At 39.6% G+C, this 23155-nt stretch overlaps 1 protein-coding gene across 2 annotated transcripts in view; it reads right to left on the reverse strand.

Annotated features, from left to right (window-relative positions):
* The window catches only part of UCHL3 (ubiquitin C-terminal hydrolase L3), a gene marked incomplete at its 5' end in the record, with an annotated part of 51877 nt that overhangs the window by 13049 nt on the left and 15673 nt on the right, over nucleotides 1-23155 (reverse strand). For both annotated transcript variants that reach the window (XM_082014421.1, XM_082014422.1), the window contains 3 exons: nucleotides 18610-18657; nucleotides 19728-19813; nucleotides 20189-20345. In XM_082014421.1, the coding sequence (XP_081870547.1) occupies nucleotides 18610-18657; nucleotides 19728-19813; nucleotides 20189-20345 (291 nt within the window). The remainder of the gene's footprint in view (nucleotides 1-18609; nucleotides 18658-19727; nucleotides 19814-20188; nucleotides 20346-23155) is intronic.

The raw sequence follows: 23155 nt of genomic DNA on the forward strand, positions 1-23155 counted from the left end.
TATGATTACGTTTGGCCCAGGAGAGGGATGCAGAGTGACACAATGGTGAAGCCTTCGTTCTGCTGTGGCTAACCTGAGGCTGCGATGAGGATGGTGGTGAAGACAGCGAGGACGATGACGACTACATAAACATTAAAAAAGAACATACTTAGCCCACTTAAACTTGAAGTTACATACCTAAAAAGGCAACTGCAAAGGTGTCCAATATTCATGATACTGTCCCTTAACTGATCAAATCACACTGATAATAGTCAAGAATGTGTTGAATTTGAATGAGAAAACAAAAGAACAATGAAAATAAGCAAAGACATGGTCCAAATCTGAAGTTCATCACCAGATAAGCTAGAGGTTATTCACACCCAGTGAACTTCATAATATGAACACAAGTTAACTGACTCATTTAAGAGACAGACTGTTAGAAAGTGAGGAGGGAAGGGTTTTAAAGTATCATGTCATGGAAGAAATAGTTGAAAACAGAGTGATCAGTTTTGTCTACAGCTACAAAAACTGTAAACAACAGTTCTTTGGTAATTTGGGAAAGCTAGATTGTGCTGCTCTGGGATTTAGAATGAATCAAGTAACTACTATAACCAAACCCAGAGTTTCTTTAATGTTCCATGTCTAACATAAAAGGAAAGCAAAGGAAAAGGGAAGCTTACCGTGGTGAGGTATGCAACTTCCTAAGTTTTTCACCTATTCTTCTAAAATAGCAGGCCAGTGGCAGTATTGCCATTAACACTCAGGATCCCTTTAGTATCCGTGGAAGCAGTAGGACTATGTTAAACCATTCAAATTGTTACTATTAGAAGAAAGACCACAGAAGTATTAAAAATGACTCTCAGCTGCAACTGACAAAGTTACAGTAAATTTATTAAGACCAGAAAGGACCATTGTGATGATTTAGTTTTGCTCTTGTCCCACACAGGCCACAGACAACAAGTTCAAGTTTTGTTTGGATCAGGACATACTCACAAAACAAAACATTCAAGCTTAATGATTTTTTTACTACTGAAATAAATCAGAACAAATCAAAGTTTCAATCAGTCCTGTCTATATCTAAAGTAATACATTCATACAGTTTACTAAATACATTAGTGCTAGATGAAAAGGCAACCTTTCCAGTCCTGCTTAATGATGATATGAACATGGAACAATGGATTACATTAGTTCATCTGGCCATGTCAAACTAGGGGCTCACTTTCAGCTTATCCACCATTACTTTCTCTTCTCAGCACATACAAAAATCCCCAGTATCATCTTCAGTCTTTCAGAGAACCCTTCATCTTCAGTCAGGAAATAAAGTTTATCTTTTGTGCTAATTACACAGCTTTTATTTGGCCTCAGAAAAATACTCCTTTGTTTGAAGCTAACCTACAGGGCAATCCAGACTGTCCTGTGTTGATGTCTTGCGCTTTACAATCTCTTGACCTTTTTGCACTGCCTGTAGGTTCTGGGGTGTATTTTTATGTAGTCTTCCATGTCACTGATACAAGTTTAACGGTACAGGTCTTAGAACCAATCCCTGCAGAGCCCCACTAGAAAACACAATTACTCACCGATGATATCCCACTTAACTGCACTGAGACCTGCCATCTGCTTGTGAATCCATTAAAGGTATGCAAGCAGAATAGAAACTGCAGTTCCTTAAGGTATGTCCCACATTATGCATTCAATGGAATGATTCTAGTAGACTTCAACAACCGAGCACTAAATAGCTTCTCTGAAAAAGTTTTCACATTTTTTAATCAGTGCACAAGTGCCAGTCAAAAGCATTTACTTTGTGTGTGTTATTTTTGAAGCAATTCATTTTCTTTCCCTTTTCCTCTCAAGAGTGGGGCAATGAATTGGTTCTTTCTGCTCCCATATTGCTGACCTTAAAGAACAAAGGCAGGGATAGGAATTCTTCATGAAGAGCAAGCATCAAGTACAGTAGAAACTGTATAGCTCAGAGATAAGCGTGGAGTGTTATCAAATCTTGTAACCTGTCCAGACAATAGAGCTTTCCACAGGTTTGTCACAGGGTGGGTTTTTTTCCTACTAGCTTCTGATTTTCAAGCATTCTGATCCACCCCTAAGTCTCAGCAGCTCCACATAAAAAAGGACAAAACCAGAAAACCTCCAACCCCAAACTGTAACTATATGAAGAAAGAGGAATTAAGCAACAACAATATTTCTACAAGTCAGAGAAGCTTACAAGAGTTTAATGGCTTTATCTGTACTACTGTAAAAAAAAAAAATCAGTAGTATAAAGTAAATTCTTCATTTGAAGAACTGATTTAAAGTGAGACATTTTACATTTAGAGAATGTATCAGATGACTTTAAAAACAACTTATTCTCAGCTTGCCTAAGAAAATTCCAGGAAATGACTGATAAAAACAGTGCTCCTAGAAGTCCTCACAGTCCAGAGACCTCCCTATGGAGAGAGGAACCTGTAAGATAAATTTCTGCCCTACAGCAGGTTCTAAAGAGCTTTGCTGACTAGAGAGTTCACGATAAAAAGGCAAGACATGCTACATTATGTTTTACAATTTCATAAGCTCCTGCTGTCAAAACAGACAAGATTATTGAAGATTCTAGGAAGACTGAAAAACTTGTTGAGAGTAGAAATTTACTCTGGCTTTGATGCATTCCATTAACTGGAAACTGTTAAACTGTATACTTTTACTCTGAAAAAATACCATCTTTTAGCACTCCTAGTGTAATTACTACGAAACCATTAATAAGACATTGAACAATACCAAATTTAAGATTTGTTTAACAGTACAGGGATGTCCAGAATATTGAAAGATTTTTTTTTATAAAGCCTTTTTTACTTTTGTTGCCATATTTACCACAATTCTTCATTTTTATCGTTCTTAATGATTGCACTTATTTCTTTGTTTTCTGGCTAATATCACTAAAATAATGAGAATATATTAAAAATGCCTGAATGTCATGAGACCAGAAAAGACTTATAAGTTCTCAGACCTAAATTTATAACCTAGAATGTAGTTTAAGGCAACTAATATTTTAACATTTCTAGGTCAGTATTTGTCCTCATTTTAAATTTCACTCATTGAATCTTTTTATCCTTTATTGTCTGTACTAGTGGTTCCCCTAGTGAGATCTACCAAGACAAGGAGAAACTTCCTCCCCACTGAAAATACACTTCTGCATTTGTAAGAGTGAAATTTCAACAGATAGTACATAGGAATTCTGGAAAAGCAAAGTTAATACTGAATGATGTCTAATTAACAAGGCTGCAATAGCCAGAAAATTCCATGCATTGCTTTAATAATAAGTACAAATTAAGCTGTGTCAGCTGAAGTTGTTTTCAACTGAATATTAAAAGAAGAGAATTACATGTCAATGTTAATATGAAATTCATGTTTATATCATTTATTTGGAGATGTGTATTTAAGTCGTACATTTCACATTTAATTTAAAATGTGGAAGACAAATCATAACTTGAGACACTCTGTTCAAACAAGACTTATTAACAGCTAGAAACTGCAGAGAAGAGAGAATTAGACTAACTTCACAAGATTAAAAGATCACAGGAGCATATTTCTGTGCTGAAAATTGTAGCAGGTCAAGTATGTGAAGTGGTAAAACAAAACCCCTGAAATAGAACTGAGTATTATTGTCATATAAACCAGTAAGCACATTAAGTTTATGTTTTGTAATGCAAGCAATACATTATAAACAAGGTAAAAGCTTCATGGAATAGGTTCAAAAAATGCTCATGCAATTATCTGCGCCATTCCAAAACTCATTTCCATATATAGCTGTTATTAAAGCCTAGAGCCATTTAAATCTAAGATCTAAAAGAAACACCTATGACATTTGTCAGGCACTAAGAGCTGTGCTTTTGCACATACCTAAAAGTGCAGCAGTTTGATAGTTCTGAGTAGCTCATGACTTGGCTCACACTCAAACCTGTCAGGTTCTAGAAACAGGGATCTGTCTACTCATCTTGTTTGGGGAACCCAATCCAGCAAAATATCTCAGTCCACAACTAATGCATTGAAGACCTGACAGGACAAAGCAGCATCTAGTACTGCATTACCATTTCTTTCTAAGAAATATTTATTACTGATTAACTAAAATTCATCTATCTGGAAGTTGAAGTTCAGGACATCCTCTCAGCGGAAAGCTCAAGCCCATGTCACCTTCCTCTAAGTAAGCTTCCCTGTCCATCAGCTGACAAACTATGCTGGGAGTGGGGCTTTCTTATTTCCTCCATTTTGAGGTTGTGTCACTGTGTAGAACTAAATGATAGTTGCACTGGGACAGAGATCAAATGAGCTTTAACTGCATACCAACATCACTGGAAACCTGGGAAAAAGAAGGAGATACAATACTTTTAGTCCTGGTCTTTGTTTCATATGCACAACCCCGGGATCAGAGGCCCTGCCACATGTTCTGCATCTGCTCAGCTGAGCTGGTCCATGAGCAGGCAATAACTTCTCCCAACAAACTAAATGTCTGTGGCTTTCTTATACAGTTCTTATACAATAAGCCCTGTAGTAGAAATGGGGGAAAGTTGAAGGGACAATAGAAAGTGCAACTTTTCCAGCCAAATGGGCAATATAAAAGTTATCATAGTCTTAAGATTATATTCAGAGAGGATGTACTTTATAACTTTTCCCCCACCACTTTTTGAGGCTTTTTTATGATTTGCTTAAGTAATAGCTTGTTATTGAATTAAACAGTGTTTTAAAGGATCTGTATTACAGCTCAAAATGTAATAGTGTTTTTCTGCCTTAGAAGTCATTATCCGTAGTGGGTTTTTTACATGCAGATTAAATCTATGCATCACACTATCTGAAAAGATCCTCTTCCTCCTCTTTCATTCACAAGTGTTTTTAATCTTTTAACAGCATTTCAAGCCTGTTTTGGTGGTGGTGGTGGTGAAGTCTTGAGAGAGATTAAAGTTCCTTCAAGCTTTTAAAGAAGATAAGCAGCCAGACAGGGAAGAGGACCCTTACATAGGAAGTATTCCACAGAGGCAGAAGCTGCTTCATGAGCTCATCTCCAGCTGCACACCACAGAATTGACATGAACAAAAGACACTATGAACATTTCAACTGCAAAAAAAGCCTTGTTCCCAACTAGAACTTCCTTACATGCAACAAAAGCCTGCACAACATGCAAATTCTTAGGAAGTTAAGGTTCATAAACTCCACTCTTTACAGACCTGTTTGTTTTGTCAACATTACAATTATCAGCATTAATATGCATTGAAACTGAGACTACAGCTTTTAAACTGAATTGGGCTACATCTGCTAGTTGATCAGCTTGTGTGCTAGTAAGTTTAATTAATATTTCTGCAGCTGGTAAAACGGAAAACTTCACAGTGTTCCCCATGTCAATTCAATCCACGATTAAGAATGGACACTATCCCAAGAATATTACTTTGCTAGACATACGGGTAAAGAAATAGCTTAAAGATGAGAAAAATGCTGAGATCAGAGCACCCAAAAAACCTTTCAAAAATTAGTAATATTTTATCTCTCTCAGAGACATAATTTAAGTTCTATGGCCTATGTTAGACAAAAGTCAAGCTAGATTTATCACAATGGTGACTTCTGTGATCAAAAGGTAGTAGAATTACAAAAAAGAAAATCCCAAAGGTCAGGGAGCTCTGCAAAACTTAATTAACTAGATTTTTCAAATAGTTTTTCCTGTGTAATATTTTTCATCTTAAAATAAATTGAACATCATTGTTGCACACCCAATTACCATATTTTTAGCATGCTTCCTTGAGCAAAGTCAGTTGATGCAACATCAATTCTCTGAGTAGTTTTAGCCCACTATTTAGCTTCAGCCATATTGGTAAAATGTTAGCAGTCTTAAAGATTGTAAGTTCTTATTATTTTTTCCCCCAAATTAGTGCCAAATCAGCTTCTCTTCTGCCTGAGGGGAAGAGGTTGAGTGTGAACTCAACCATCACCTGTTGTTATCAGCATGCTAAAATGCCAGTGAGCAAACACAAGGCTAAAGCCTGCTGCTTACCGTCTCTTACACAGATCGTGCAAGAACAGCACTGGAAGTGCTATGGATTGGAGAGATGCAAAAAAAAAAAACAACAAAAAAAAAAACCAACCACAAACAAAAAAAACAAACAAAAACCACTTATGGCAGTTGGTTGGTAGAGATGTTGGATGCAAAACTGTTGAAACATTTTTTACTTTCACTTGTTATTTATTCCCTATATACTTGTTATTTAAATTCATGGGCTGCTTTATGGGTGCGAATATCCTCTATAGTTATGTTTCATCTTAGGAATCAGAGTTCCTTCATATAGATTTTACAGTTAAGCACAAGACCCAGAATAACAATTCAGAGCAATACTGTATAGAAATAAGATTGACGCATGTCTTTGAAACACTGACATGTTAAATAACAGACCAATGCAATGAGTCAAAGACCGACCAAGTATAATTTCCAAAACATTTCACATGATTCTAGTAAGCTCATTTGTACACTTTTACTGCGTAGGCTGTAAAAGAGAAAAAGCTAGCTAACTTTTTTAGGCAACATCATCGCTTCTACAAGAGAGATTACATGCTTGTTCTGTAATGCTAAGCTAAACAAAAATAATCTTAAAAACAGTTATATAACTGATTTTATATTCTCCTGAGATGCAAATGGTTCTTTTACAAGACTATGGATTATTCAGAAGAAACACTGAGGAATATGGTCTATTTAAGTAAAAATCCCACCACATGTTCTTGGCAGGAGCGAAAGGGAAGCTCCTTTATGGTTCTTCTTCAACAATAAATTTTAATGCCCCAGGGAGCCAGCAATCTTGGAAAGTTCAAGTTTTACAGCAGTTGAGAACAGAGTGCATTGACTCTACTTAGTTCTTGCCAATGTTAACGACTGTTACTGTGATCAAAGTCTAACTTAGCGCATTCCAAGCAAGATTATAGTTCTCAAGGCACACTAAACAAGTTTACAGACTACATTTTGCAGTTATGGTTTGAGTTAAGGAAGAAATCAAGCTGTGGTAGCTTTTTTAGTGGCTGCCAACTTCAATTCATGTGAAAAATACTCCTGATCATACTTGTGAACAAAAAGTATATCTAAGTATACATGCTGACGTGCACAAGTATTTCATTTTTTTGTGAACATTTGAGACCAGTTCTTACTTGTAGCTTATATACTGACAGAGTCAAACAATAATTTTGATTTTCAAAAGTTCATTTTTCCACCATCCGTATTTTTGATAGAGGTTTGATGAGACCTAGTGCAAGAATGTTGTTTTCATTTGAAGTGGCAGCTCAGATGCAGCACCTCAGTCTGCTCAGTTCTGAGCCTCATTTAGCCCAACTTATAGTTCTAATAGCCAAAGCTCTCAGTTGGTAAATAGATGTATGAAGTGTACTGCGAAAAAAACAAAACCAACCCCAAAGCCAAACAGGATGAGCTACAGAACCAAAGGCAGTATTTTCTGTGCTCCCAGAAATCCCTTGATATATTTTATATTCCAGTTCTGTTTTCTTCTCTTCTATAATAACAAGTAACTGAAACACCGTAGGTTAAATTTCATTTAAGGAAGAGAAAATTAAGAACAAGAATTTGAGAGCTCCTAATTTTCTCTTATGAATTTAGGCTGTGAACAAAATCAAAAGCTTTTATTATTATCTAACACAGATATTTCAAGTGGCGATTTCACTTGTATTTATTTGCTTGATTGAAACATTTATTTTGAGCTCTGCTGTAACAGCATTTAAAGAAATAAACTTCCCAAAGAGCACAAATCACATTCTACTAAGCAGTAATGCATAAACCATACTAAAACAACCCTGTCCAAAAAAATTTCAAGCTCAAACACAAAAGTGGTTCCATATGCCACAAGCACCACAAGATATAATGAAAAGTTCACTCTATCATTTGAACTTTATAACACAAAGTGATATGGAAAGCCATGTATCAGCAGTTAGTGATACCTTGATGTTGCACAAACAGCCTGCCAATTACTTAACACCACAACTATTTGAGTATTTGCTGTCCACAGCAGCAAAAGCTGATCTAAGTCTAGTCTGTTAAGCATTCTCCTCTCTTCCCAGGACTGTGCGTGTAAGACCTCTGTGCCAGCACCAGCTCCTACAAGGCTATAGGATGAGCTTTTTCAGGAAGCTGTTTGGGAAGCTGATTGAAGACAGAAGATATTGTAGGTCATCTGGCAATCCCAAATGATTTCAACAGCCACAGACACACAGCTGGTTAAAACTTCAAATACTATTATCAGAACAGTATTTGAACAACAAGCATGTCAAAGCCTTTAGAAATGCAGAAATTGGAAAAACACCTAAAGAATAGTCTGTATTCTTTACTAAAGGCCAATTAATCTTTTGAAAAGTACTTTATAAGGTACAGCTTGCCATTTTCCTTACTGTAGAACTGAGCTGTAATGAAGCATAGTTGCAAAGTAGTGGATATGGATGTCAGTAATATGAGAGCAGAACAAAAACACCTTGCTACTCACGTTATTATTTTCACATATTTAAAAGGTCATTTATTTAAAGAATCGGTATAGGTAATATTTTCTACCTGGAATAACTTTCCTCAAGCTATCATAACATATCATTGTTTAATTGAGTTAAACAATTTCTACTGGTTTATTTCTATAACAAGTGTGCCTTCGCAATTTCCTCCTTTCCCACTCTCTCATAAAACTATACAGAAACTTTTTATTAATTATGAAAATGAGTAGGTAGGATACAAAATAAGCTTCTTCCCCAACTCCAAATTCAAAGGGGCTATTTGCTACACAGAAGACTCTAGACCTGAAGTCTGTCAGGTAAAGAAATGTTTTCCTATTTTCAAAATACTCCCTCCTCAGATTTTCTGATCTGTTACTTGAAAATAGTTACTATGACTGTTTTGAAAAAGAGCAACCCAAGATAACAACTCCAATCAAGGGGAATCCATTGATGAAGCCTTCTTAGTCCAGCTACAGGAGGAATCGCACTCGCAGGCTCTTGCCTGCCGTGGGACTTAAACCACCCCTGGACAGACACCTGCTGGAAAAGTAGCACAGCGAGCTGTAGGCAATCCAGGAGACTCCTGCACTGCATGAAATATAACTTTGTAAGCCAGGTAATAGAGCGCCCTGCCAGAGGGAATGCCATACTGGACCTGTTGGTCACTAACACAAGTGAGCTAAGTGACGTCAAGACTGGAGGCAGCCTGGGCTGCAGTGACCATGCACTGGTGGAGTTCAGAGTCCTGAGGGATATGGGACAGGCAAAGAGTCAAGTCAGGACCCTGAATTTTAGGAAAGCAAACCTCCAGCTCTTCAGGGAGTTAGTCAATAGGATCAGCTGGGAAGCTACCCTCAGGGACAAGGGAGCAGAACAGAGCTGGCAGATCTTGAAGGATGCTTTCCATGGAGCACAAGAGCTCGCAATCCCCAGGTGTAAGAGATCAGGAAAGAAAGGCAAGAGACCAGCATGGCTGAGTCGAGACCTGCTTGGCAAACTAAAGGACAAGGAAACACACAGGCAGTGGAAGCAGGTACAGGTATCCTGGGATGAGTACAGAGACGCTGCCTGGATTTGTAGGGATGAGGTCAAAAGGGCAAAGGTGCAGCTGAAGCTGAACTTGGCAAGGGATGCAAAGAATAATAAAAGGGCTTCCACAAGTGTGTCAGCCAGAAAAGGAAAATCAAACAAAGCGTACTCCCCTTGATGAGCAAGACTGGCAAACTGGTAACAACGGATGAGGAGAAGGCTGAGGTACTCAACAACTTCTCTGCCTCAGTCTTCACTGGCAGTCTCTCTTCCCACACCTCTCAAGGGGATGGACTGCATGATGGGGACTGGAGGAGCAAAGTTCCTCCCACTGTAAGAGAAGATCATGTACGAGACCACTCGAGGAACCTGAACATGCACAAGTCTATAGGACCTGACAAGATGCATCCCATAGTTCCAAGAATTGACTGATGTAGATGCCAAGCCACTCTCCATGATATTTGAAAAGTCCTGGCAGTAAGGTGAAGTCCCTGATGATTGGAAAAAGGGAAACACTGCACCCATTCTTAAAAGAAGTATTAGCAAGGAGGACCCTGGGAACTACCAAACCATCAGCCTCACCTCTGTGCCTGGAAAGATCATGGAACAGATCCTCCTAGAACCTATGCTAAGGCATATGGAGGGTAGGGAGCTGATTGGAGACAGCCAGCATGGCTTCACCAAGGGCAAGTCACAGAATCACAGAATCACTAGGTTGGAAAGGACCTTCAAGTCCAACTATTAATCCAGTGCCACCATGTCCCCTAAACCATGTCCTGAAGCGCCACATCCACACGTTTTTTGAACACTTCCAGAGATGGTGACTCCACCACCTCTCTGGGCAGCCTGTTCCAATGCCTGACCACTCTCTCAGTGAAGAAATTTTTCCTAATATCCAATCTAAACCTCCCCTGGCGCAACTTGAGGCCATTTCCTCTTGTCCTATCACTAGTTACTTGGGAGAAGAGACCAACACCCTCGTCGCCACAACCCCCTTTCAGGTAGTTGTAGAGAGCGATAAGGTCTCCTCTCAGCCTCCTCTTCTCCAGACTAAACAACCCCAGTTCCCTCAGCCGCTCCTCATAAGACTTGTGCTCCAGACCCCTCACCAGCTTCGTTGCCCTTCTCTGGACACGCTCCAGCACCTCAACATCCTTCTTGTAGTGAGGGGCCTAAAACTGAACACAGGATTCAAGGTGCGGCCTCACCAGTGCCGAGTACAGGGGCACGATCACTTCCCTACTCCTGCTGGCCACACTATTCCTGATACAGGCCAGGACGCTGTTGGCCTTCTTGGCCACCTGGGCACACTGCCGGCTCATGTTCAGCCAGCTGTCAACCAGCACCCCCAGGTCCCTTTCCGCCGGGCTGCTCTCTAGCCACTCTTCCCCAAGCCTGTAGCATTGCATGGGGTTGTTGTGGCCAAAGTGCAGGACCCTGCACTTGGCCTTATTAAACCTCATACAGTTGACCTCTGCCCATCGATCCAGCCTGTCCAGATCCCTCTGCAGAGCCCTCCTACCCTCCAGCAGATCAACACTCCCACCCAGCTTGGTGTCATCTGCAAACTTACTGAGGGAGCACTCGATTCCCTCATCCAGATCATCTATAAAGATATTGAACAAGACCAGCCCCAGAAACGAGCCCTGGGGAACACCGCTTGTGACCGGCCGCCAGCCGGATTTAACGCCATTCACCACAACCCTCTGGGCTCGGCCATCCAGCCAGTTCCTCACCCAGCAAAGAGTAAACCTGTCTAAGCCACGAGCCACCAGTTTCTCCAGGAGAATGCTGTGGGAGACGCTGTCAAAGGCTTTACTAAAGTCCAGGTAGACAACGTCCACAGCCTTTCCCTCATCCACTAGGTGGGTCACCTGGTCATAGAAGGAGATCAGGTTGGTCAAGCAGGACCTGCCTTTCCTGAACCCGTGCTGGCTGGGCATGATCTCTTGGTTGTCCTGCAGATGCCCTGTGAGCACTCTCAAGACAAACCGCTCCATAATCTTCCCCTGTACAGAGGTCAGGCTGACAGGCCTGTAGTTCCCAGGATCCTCCTTCCGGCCTTTCTGGTAGACGGGCGTCACATTGGCAAGCCTCCAGTCTTCTGGGACCTCCCCTGTTAACCAGGACTGCTGATAAATGGTGGAGAGTGGCTTGGCAAGCTCCTCCACCAGTTCTCTCAGTACTCTCGGGTGGATCCCATCAGGCCCCATAGACTTGTGGGTGTCCAGGTGGTTTAGCATGTCCTTGACTGCTTCCTCCTGGATTATGAGGAGTATATTGTGCTCTCCATCCCCGTCTTCCAGCTCAGGGGGCTGAATACCCTGCAGATACCTGGACTGGATATTAAAGACTGAGGCAAAGGAGGCATTAAGTACCTCAGCCTTGTCCTCGTCCTTGGAGACAATGTTCCCCGCCATATCTAGCAGGGGATGGAGATTCTCCTTGCCTCTCTTTTTGTTGTTAATATATTTGTAAAAACATTTTTTATTATCCTTTACGACTGTAGCCAGACTGAGCTCTAGCTGGGCTTTTGCCTTTCTAGTTTTGTCCCTGCTTGACCTAACGAGATCCTTGTATTCTTCTTGAGCTGCCTGCCCCTTCTTCCAGAGGTGATAAACTCTCCTCTTTTCCCTGAGTCCCAGCAAAATCTCCCTGTTCAGCCAGGCCGGTCGCCTTCCCCACCAGCTCTTCTTACAGCACATGGGGACCGCCTGCTCCCGCGCCTTTAAGATTTCCTTCTTGAAGATTGTCCAGCCTTCCTGGACCCCTCTGTCCTTCAGGACTGTCTCCCAAGGGACTCTCTCAACCAGTGACCTGAACAGGCCAAAGTCTGCCCTCCGCAAGTCCATGATAGCAGTTTTGCTGACCCCTCTCCTTACTTCACTCACAACTGAGAATTCTATCATGTCGTGGTCGCTAAGCCCAAGATGGCCTCCGACCACCACATCTCTCACCAGTCCTTCTCTGTTTGTAAACAGCAGGTCCAGCAAGGCACCTCCCCTGGTGGGCTCACTCACCAGCTGTGTCAGGAAGTTATCCTCCACACACTCCAGGAACCTCCTAGACTGTTTCCTCTCTGCTGTGTTATACTTCCAGCAGATGTCCGGTAGCTTGAAGTCCCCCACGACAACAAGGGCCAGCGAATGCGAGACTTCTGTCAGTCGCTTATAGAATGTCTCATCTGTCTCTTCCTCCTGGTTGGGTGGTCTATAACAGACTCCCAGCAGGGTATCTGCCTCATTGGCCTTCCCCCTCATCCTTACCCACAAGCACTCTACTTGGTCTTCACAATCTTTGATTTCTATGCAACCAAAACACTCCCTAACATACAGAGCCACCCCACTACCTCTCCTTCCCTGCCTATCCCTTCGGAAGAGCTTATAGCCATCCATTGCAGCACTCCAGTCATGAGAAGCATCCCACCATGTTTCTGTGATGGCAACTACGTCATAGCTGTCCCGCTGCACAATGGCTTCCAGCTCCTCCTGTTTGGTGCCCATGCTGCATCCTGCCTGGACAGCCTAGTGGCTTTTTAGGATGGAGTGACCACATCAGTGGACAAGGGATGTCGTCTATCCGGACTTCTGTAAGCCTTTGACACTGTCCCCCACAACATCCTTCTCTTAGAGAGATATGGATTTGATGGGTGGACTATTTGGTAGATGACGAATTGGTTGGATGGTCACATCAGTGGGATCGAGTGCACCCTCAGCAAGTTTGTAGATGACCCCAAGCTGAGTGGTGCATTTGACACAGGATGCCATCCAGAGGGACCTGGGCAAGCTCGAGGAATGGGCCTGCATGAACCTCATGAGGTTCAACAAGGACAAGTGTAGGGTCCTGCACCTGGGCTGGGGCAATCCCCAGTATCAGTCCAGGCTGGGGAATGAAAGGATTGAGAGCAGCCCTGCTGAGAAGGACTTAGGGTACTGGTGGATGAAAAGCTGGACGTGAGCCGGCAATGTGCGCTCGCAGCCCAGAAGGCCAACCATATCCTGGGCTGCATCCAAAGAAGCGCAGACCTCCCAGCAGGTTGAGGGAGATGATTCTGCCCCCCTACTCCCCTCTGGTGAGACCCTACCTGGAGTCCTGTGTCCAGCTCTGGAACCCTCAGCACAGGAAAGACATGGACCTGTTGGAGAGGGTCCAGAAGGCGGCCACAAAAATGATCAGAAGGATGGAACACCTCTCCTTTGAGGACAGGCTGAGAGAGTTGGGGTTGTTCAGCCTGGAGAAGAGAAGGTTCCAGGGGGACCTTATTGCAGCCTTCCAGTACTTCAAGGGAGCTGATAAAAAAGATGCGGACAGACTTTTTAGCAGGGCCTGTAGCAATAGGACAAGGGGTAACAGTTTTAAACTAAAAGGGGGTAGATTCAGACTAGATCCAAGGAAGAAATTTTTCACAATGAGGGTGGAGAAACCCTGGCATAGGTTGCCCAGAGAGGTGGTAGATGCCCCATCCATGGAAACATCCAAGGTCAGGTCGGATGGGTCTCTGAGCAACCTGATCTAGTTGAAGATGTCTCTGCTCATTGGACTAGATGACCTTTGAAGGTCTCTTCCAACCCAAAGATTCTATGAAAATCGGGGCTGTGCATTCTGTAGTAATAAAAAAGTTAGGTTCATATCTAACCGTTATCAGCAGTACTAATTTCTACTTCCCCCCTCTCAGATTTTGCCATAACTTCTTTATTTATGATCACTGTAGATTAGGCAGCTAAATGTGGATGCTCTAGCATGCATGAACTGTATCGTCTTTTTAATATTTTTAAAGCTTGGGTTGGTTGGTTGCATTTAAGAGGGTATCAGAAATGTTAAGATGTCTGGTAGCACAAGGTTTCAGCAGTTCATGAACTGCTGAAGGAGGCACAGGAAGAACCAAAAGAAAAAAACCCAAAACACTGCAGTACAAAGACCAGCTTAAAGTGTGTGCAGTTCTGCAAGAAGCAGTTTATTTTTTCCACATCTAGATATTATAAACAAAAGTATATGCTCAACAGAAGACTCATCAAAGAAAGAGGATCTTAAGTAGGTGGCAACTATTCCAGTCTCAGCAATAGCTGGCTTTCAGGAGCAATCACAGAGAAAGAAGAGTGAGAGAGAGCCGGATCCATCCAGCTTTATCGTAAAGACCAAGATCCACTTCTTGGCAGCTTTGGATATGAAATACCTGTCACTTGAGAAAAGTGTAAGCTTCAGCAGCATTAAGTTTAACAGAAAGACTGTTACAAGAGTCTTGCATTAATTCCCCTCATTATGGTACTGGAACATGGAACCAGAATCGCATCACCCCTGAAACCACACCATGCTTCTCCTGTGGAATTATTCCCAGATCTCACTTTTTGCTACTAAAGTAATTTTAAACAGACTTACATTTTTTACACAGAGAAGTACCCATAGGAGTGTATCACCTATTTGTTTATTTTACTATAGCAAAAAAGTGAGCCCTGGAGCCAATGAATACAGGAGTCTTAAGACAGAATTTCAAATCAAACCTGGTCCAAAAGCTGGCCTGAAGGATAAGCCCAAATTTACAGTCCTTTTAATTGCAAACCTGAAATTAATTAGCAAAATGAAACTACGTAACTCTTCTTAAAATTTAATCTCTTCAAAAGAAAAAAAAAAAACTTCCCTGTTTTTAAAAAGTATTTGTTTGACCAAAAAAAAAAAAAAAAAAAAATCAGTAAACTTCATTAGAAACCTCACGTATTTTAATTCCCAAAAAAACCTCCCCAAAATAATCAGTTCTAATCCAGTCCACAGATGGCCTGTGAAAGTTTTAAATGCAATACCAAAAGTTTTATAAAATGGCTAGGAACAGCGACTTGCCCCCTTGGTTTTTTTTTTTTTTGAAACTAGGCAAATTAATCACAGCTATCAAACTTGGGAAACCTGTTAAAGCACCCATCCAGGCACAACACGCTATAGCTCTCTGCTACAATCTATTTGCTTACCAATTCATCTTAATTCTTCATCTAAATAGACCACACATGAATGATAAATCCCAGAAGCAAACTGAACACTGTAATTCTTCTGTTCCAGCAATCATTAACTGGAATGTAGAATCTAGCAGCCCACTAATATTGAAGTTACACAAGTAATATCTTGTCAGATACCTTTTCTTCAAATAAGACTTCTCTTTAAAACACAAAAAACTAAAATAAAAATAATCTGTAGTCAGATTATTCTAAACCAGAAACAAATCCTACCCACTGGGCCAGATGAGTAGATGAAATGCATAGATACTAGAAACATGGCTTTTCTCTATTACTGCTAACCTTTTAGTTCTAAACAGACTTGCTGTATTTCAAGGTTTGAAATACCCACATACACAGAACAGAAAAAAAAGCAGAAAATCCGCTTGCATCTTGTAAAAATCAAGCAGCCACTGAGATGGCTTTGCAAGACTGTCAAGAAGCAATCAACAAATAAAGGCTTTACTTAGAGACATTAAAGGCTGAATCAAAGATATGAGAAATCAGAGCTCAGGAAAAAAAAAACCTACAACATTATCAGGTGAGAACTTGCCTGTATTCTTTGCTATTTTTAAGCCTTCCACATCTCAAAATTCCAGAAAATTTTACTTTCATCTCATAATACTGATCTATGCTGTGGTGGTGTGTTTTGCATGGGGAAGGGAAAGAACAGCACCTTGAAAGGAGTTACATAATTTCTTAACCAAATCCCATTTTTGGAAGTTACTCTGTCTAATAAACATAGTTGAGCTTAAGCAACATTTTCAGAATAATTGAGTGGACAGTAGTATGCAACATCTACCTAAGGGACTTCATTCAAAGCAAAGATTTCAAAATGCCCTTGCTATTCTAGGGGGAGGAAGAACAAAAACCCAACAGAGCACAGGAAAGCAAACATGTACCTTTCCAGTGCTCTGAAAGGAAGTTTAAATTCTCAGAAAAGCAATCATAACAATACCAGATTTGCAGGAGGAATGGGATTTTCTTCTCTCTTTCTCCAAACCTGCAGGACAAGTCAACATCCTTGTATGACCTCCATATGCTAACTTCAGCATCTTCAAGGGCATGCTGTTCATCAGTCCCTTCACCACTGCGTGAAGAGGTATACAGCAACATTTGGTATGTACCACTGGAAGGAAAAAGACTGGGAGATTTACTCACTCCAACCCCCAATTACACGTCTCAGCATATTCACATTTTTGCTTAAGAAGAACTATACTTTAAAGAAGTTCCTCCTGTACAGAAAGATGAAAGGTGATCCTTGGTGACAACCTAACTAAACTATGGTAGGGCATGATCTTCAGGGAATTAGATTTTCCAGTATGATAACTTGTTTATTCGTTCCCTCCTTGGTTGATGGATCAGAACTACTATGAAAAATGGTCCTAGAACATGTATTCAGACATTGTACTATTTCAACTTCAGAAGCAGAAGGACAGAAAAAAGTTACTTACCACCCTAAGGAACATGCATATTGAATTACTTCCAGATTCAGTTATGCAAAAGGGAATAAGAAATATTTGGAAAGTAAACTGCCTATTCAATATTTGTGTTTAGACACGATTGCTAAGACAATCTTGTGAATTTTTATTACGAAAAAAACTCTTCATCTTTCCACACAATTCTTAATCTTTTGTATTGTGGTTATCTTGATCAGGAAACCAATTAATTTGTGGAAGTTCAGGAAGCTAACTGTCCCTTATTAGGATATTCCATCATCACTCAAATGCTTCCCAAATCCTTACAAAGACTCTCAAGAACGATATAGCCCCTGTATTTAACTTCTCAGCCTTTCCGTAACTTCTGCCAGAAAAATGCATAGACAAACCACTCCCTGGATGAATGTCAGAGTACATCAAAACAACTAAAGTTTTTCTCTTTCACAAGGATCTTGGGAAAAGATTCAGTCTTCAGCAATTGGTGGGGAAAATCTCCACAGCCTCCCTCCTACTGAGCTTGCCAAAAATACCTAGAAAAGGACACTCTCGTTTGTAAAGAAAGAGACGAGGATTTTCTGAGTCTCTCACTTAGAAAAGGAGGAGAAATATGAAGTTATCCTATGTCTCTTCTTGAAATATGGAACATTCCTTGATTAATGTAGAGAAAGAAATAAGAAGAAAAAGTGTGGGTTTGTTTTTTTTTTTTTAAATCACAAAGGAAGTCAGATATCTACAATAGAAGTGGTGAAAAGAGTTCTCTTAAATTTCATCAACCCTTCACTTGAATGAATTAGAGGTTCCCAGACGGTGGGGTGAGGAGGAAGCAGAATGAACTGCTTTGCTTTCTCCTGTTGTGTGTAGAAGACATGGCACAAGCCATAAGAAAGAAAACTTCACCTACTGTACTTAAAAAAAAAAGTGGATAAGCCACTGGAGTCCCAGTTACAAAGGAGGGTTCCTCTCTGTCAAACAAAGCAGTGCTAGCAACAGTCTAATCAATTTTGATTTTGTGGAGCAGATACTGAAATCTGAACTGGAAAGAGGGAAAACTTGCCTTAGTATGATTGAAGCAGAAAAATTATTTAATTTTAAGGTTTTTTGTTGGTTATGGTTTTGCGGTTTTTAGAGTTTTTTTGTATCACCCAACCTGCTGGTGGACAGAAGTTTATAAATATATGTATTAGTGATATAGATATATGTATTAGTGAGAATTTACCTGAATTAGTATATAAATACAAACAACACATATACAATGGCAAACCAAGTATTGTACTGTTTCTTTTCCTAACGTAAAACTTTTCAGGACTCTCATAAAATGTTTGTTCTACTTGTATGATTACTATGGATCTTACAGTTTAAGCTACAAATCTGCAACATCAAAACCTCAACTTTCATTAAAAATACTATTACTGGCTGTTTTACTCTGAAATGAAGCTGAAAAGATCACCCATGTTATACAAAAGCTTAAAGAACAAAAAACAAGCAACCTAAAAAGGTTCAAGTTTCATGCCTCCCTCCCCCAAGAATGCCACTTGATTTTGTGCCCTGATTTTTGACCTATGACACAATAATGCAAACCAAGCAACAATCTCCATTTCACTGTCAACCTTTAATATATTATTCTTTCCATTTAAATTATATTCAACTCAAAGTACTTATTGACAAAGATGTTTTTTAAAAATGAATACCTCAGTCTGACCTTCATGGGCACTGGATTCATGAGTGACACGAATAGCCTAAAATTAAAACATATTTCAATCAGACTTTAAAAGTGAGAATTTCAGTGTTTTAAGAATCACTGTGTGCTCTTCATTTTAGCAAATGCCACAGCTATAACTTACTTTTGATCAGTGCTTGTAATAAATAAATAAAATAATAAAAAAAAAAATCTCCATTTCCAAAGATCTTGGGAGACCAATATTTCACTGTCATCACAGTCAATTAAAATCAAATACCTAACAGTTTGTAATGACACTTTACATACTTGAAAGTAGTGTTTTCTGTGTTTTTGTTATAGACCAGTTCCTGAGCAGACAAAATACTTTAGATAGAAGCTCTGATCAGATACCTTCTGTTCAACATTTCTACAGAAAATGTCATCAAACCTCTACTTTTCATGTTTGTTACCACTTCTCTCAGCCACATGTTAACACCCTTACTCCTGAGGACTTCACAATAAGCTTAAAATTGAATTCAGACTTGGAAATCATCAAGATTTTCATTTTAAGAGAGGATCATCATTACCATGAAGAGCAACAGCACCATTCTCCCCTTCCACCACTGGCCAGATGTTTCTGCCACATCCTTTCAAACAGCACTATCTGGCTAACCACACCATCAGCTAGCTCATCTAATTGGTTGGGGTAATGGGGGAAGGAGATTATATTTCAGCCAAATCAGCTTTTTGTGTGCCCCAAACTGCTAGAGCTAAAGAGAGATGATAAGGCACAAATGAAAGGAGGCAGCAGAAGGACCATCCTTTCAGCAATAGATCAGCTGAAATTGACCATTAAACTGCATCCTGAACCCAACAAAAAGATTATGCACACATTTCTCACCCATTTCAAAGTAATTCTAAACTAAGCCAGTGAATTAATACAGATGAAGAACATTCTGACTGAGCTATGGGCAGGCAGGAATACTTTAACAAAGCAGGGTTTTCATTGTAGCAACCATCTGATCACAAACCCACATATAAAATCAAATTGTTTAAGTGCCTCACTGGATCAAGTCCCAAGGACAAAACCTGCTCATGCAAGTAATTCTTATACCACTTTAAACAAAAGTAAAAACACATGATACTAACTTCGTAAGTTTCTAGATATTTGGCCCTCTCTTCAGGAGTCATAGACAGTGAATCTTCTAGGAACTTTTTCAGTGAAGAATTAGTTTCTTAAAAAAATAAAAAAGACATAATTAGAGTCATGCTTTCACTCCAACTCAAAGCTTACAGAATGCTTATATCCAATGAAAGATTTAAAGATATAATTACATTTTATCTTTAAGACACTGAAGGCTGACTGCAAAAGGAATTGCTACCTGCTGCAGTTTACAACATTTTGAGTGCTTTAGTTAGTGGACTAGTATGAAATACTGTTTTTATCATTTTAGGTAGAAATGTTCTTTGAATAGAGCTTGTCCTTTATGAATGGTTATATTCAGAGAAAATATAACATATTTTTCCCTCCATACTCCCCACAGTTAAAAAAAAAAAAAGGGTAAAAGTCAATAAAAAAATCCATCCAACCATCCAACAAAACAACTTACCAAAGTTCATTTTATCTCTGTTGTTTGCAATAGCGTGAATTAGCCCAATTGTTCCACAAGCATTGTTAATGGTCTGCTTCATGAAATACACTGATGATTTGACATCTTGCCCCTTAGCTTTTATTCTCTCTTCTTCTTCTGTTCTGAAGGTTTCATACTAGAAGGAAAGTTACAGACATTCACAAAAAGTACAAATAGACATTGGCTATATTATTCAAGCAAAATAATTTAAAAAAAAGCAACAGCTAACTAATAAAAAACAAGATTCAACTTGTAATTTGAAACACTTAACACATGTGGTCCAACAAGTATATGTAAACTTACTCAACTGAACAGCTCTATATTGTTTCTTAAACCAATGCCTTGTCACTACCCAAAAACCAGTCACACTTAACACATATTTCAAAGTGATGTTTCATCTAATATCACTTCAAAAATGTTCAAAATATTTCCTTGATCTGAGCACCTGCCTCTGTCTCTCTTCAATCCAATGAAAAGCTTTTAAGGACAGAGGTCTCAAAGCACTCCAGCAAACCATAATACTTCAGGTGTTTAATCAACATGAAGCATTCTTAAAAGTTCCATTTTTACATTTCATTTTTTCCAGGAATATAAAATAAGATTTATATAATGCTGTCTCAAAACAGATCCTTCAAAAGCCATATTCATAAAGTGAATGTTTATTTTCTGTAATAAAAGAAAGAATTTAGTTTGACTGAACAATATAAGCTACTTGTTTCATCAAGATCATAATTGACTAAAATCTGTTATATTGTACAATAGCCAGTGATTTTGAGGGGTTTGTGAGGTTCTTTTGCGAGGGGTGTTTTTTGTTTGTCTGGGGGTTTTTTGGGTTTGGGGTGTGTGGGTGGTTTTTTTTTTTGTTTGTTTGGGGTTGGTTTTTTTTAAGATTTTCATATCAGACAGCGAAAGAATGAAAGAAAACTGCAAATGTTCCAGACGATGTTGTTCGTTCTTCTTCCTTTGCCTCCTTTACTAGGTACTTCTGCAGACAAAAAAAAATGTTGAAGTAGATGGGCTTTTTATACAATTATGACAAAAGTAAAATTTGAATGCAGAATGTTATCAAGGCACCCTCTTGAAAACCCATGAGAAATTTCTCTCAGACTCTATGTACCATCAGTGACAAACAGAAACAAGAATTATTCCAGCATCATAATTTCACATCTGCAGCTTATCTGAATGTTCTGAATGGTCTAACTAACAGTGAGAGCATTTGCAAAGCATTTAATTTGACACCACTTATCTACAAGTTAACAAAAACAGCCTTAATTAAGAATTTCATAGAGCATAATCGGACAGAAGTTCAGATTGGAGAAAGTAAACATTTATTGCTGCCATCCACTCCCTGCCAACCAAAATAAACTCCATGGTGAAAATAAATCTAAGTGTTGAAAATACTGAAAAAAAAATTATTTTGAGCAAGGGTTAGACCAGATCACCTCAAGAGGTCCCTCCTAACTCAAGCTATCCCATAACATATTTTCATTGGAGCGTGCCTAAAACGCCCAACGCTCACAGTATTCACTCTGTCTAGAGCCTACAGTGCAGACTAAGAAAGTCATAAACCTTTATACTGGACAATAACCCTAGGAATTTCTGTATGCTAGCAGGAGTAGCTCACCTTAAATGAAAGTTCAAGCAAATTGATATACAGGAAACCTGAGAGAAAGGAACTTCGAGACAGAAGAACAAAGACATGATAGAGAAGTGCTGACAAAGGCAGCAACATTAATTAAGAGGCACACTTTCATAAACACAGACATAACCAAGAAACATAAATAAATAATAAATTAAATAAAAGCAGAATATAACAGGCCGTATTGAAAAGGAGACTGAGGAGGGAAAGAGTACTCCAGAAATACAAAATAACACTGAAAAGTCTTGTGGAGTCCACACTGAACAATAAAAGCTTTAGAACATTGTGATTTCACATGGAAGATTCAGCCTTCACACATTCAGGCTAAACAGTTGATAGAAACACTTGTGTCTCTTATGTTTCTGAAGAATTAACATACTGGAGAAAATCTCAAATATTTGGCTGGTATTCAAATTTGATTGATTGATGCAACAGAGCATATGCTGTTTCTCTGGCTCTGTTTGTCATATGCTTCTTCAGGATGAAATCAGATACACCTTCTGGAACAAGAGGAAGGTTGTTCTTTCACATGGGATCATGCTCCCATAGCATGATCCAAGAAAGGAAGTTTGCACAGGCAAGGAGGCAAAAGAAAAAACTGACAGTTACAGAAGGAGCTCAGACCTGTAGCTCACGCAGCCAGACAGAAACCACCGCTCACAGAAAGCAACACCTCAAAGGTGACAGGAAGGAAATTTCCTGAAGACAGGTGAAGACAGTTAAGAGTTTGCTTACATACAAAACTGTCAAGGTGACTCACATAAAGCCTGAAAAGGACGGCCTGCATAGCTGTTTTGGAGAAACCGAGAATGCAAAGGTTTACAGGACCTAATGAGTATGAGGACTTATCTACTCACTCTTCTATTTAAACAGGTTTTGTTACAGAAGTTAAGCTTTAATTGCAAACAGCTTTGTCCTTATAAAACACATGTTCTTTTTGAGAGACATTAAAAGGAAGAAGTTTGGGCAAATTCACCTCAAACTTTTTGGCTGACCTTATCACAATCACATAATATTTTTAAAAATTGACACATCAATATGAATCACACATTTCAACCTACATAACACTCGAAGCAGATATATACAATGGATGTCTTCTCTATGAAGAAGCATATGATGACACAAAATAAGCAGACTTGAGTATTTAATCAAATCAAGTATTTCAAAGGCTTGCCAATGTGACGCCCGTCTACAAGAAAGGCTGGAAGGAGGATCCTGGGAACTACAGGCCTGTCAGCCTGACCTCTGTACAGGGGAAGATTATGGAGCGGTTTGTCTTGAGAGTGCTCACAGGGCATCTGCAGGAC

Source organism: Phaethon aethereus (genome assembly GCF_964289735.1).
Source record: "Phaethon aethereus genome assembly, chromosome: 1".
Lineage (NCBI taxonomy): Eukaryota > Metazoa > Chordata > Aves > Phaethontiformes > Phaethontidae > Phaethon > Phaethon aethereus.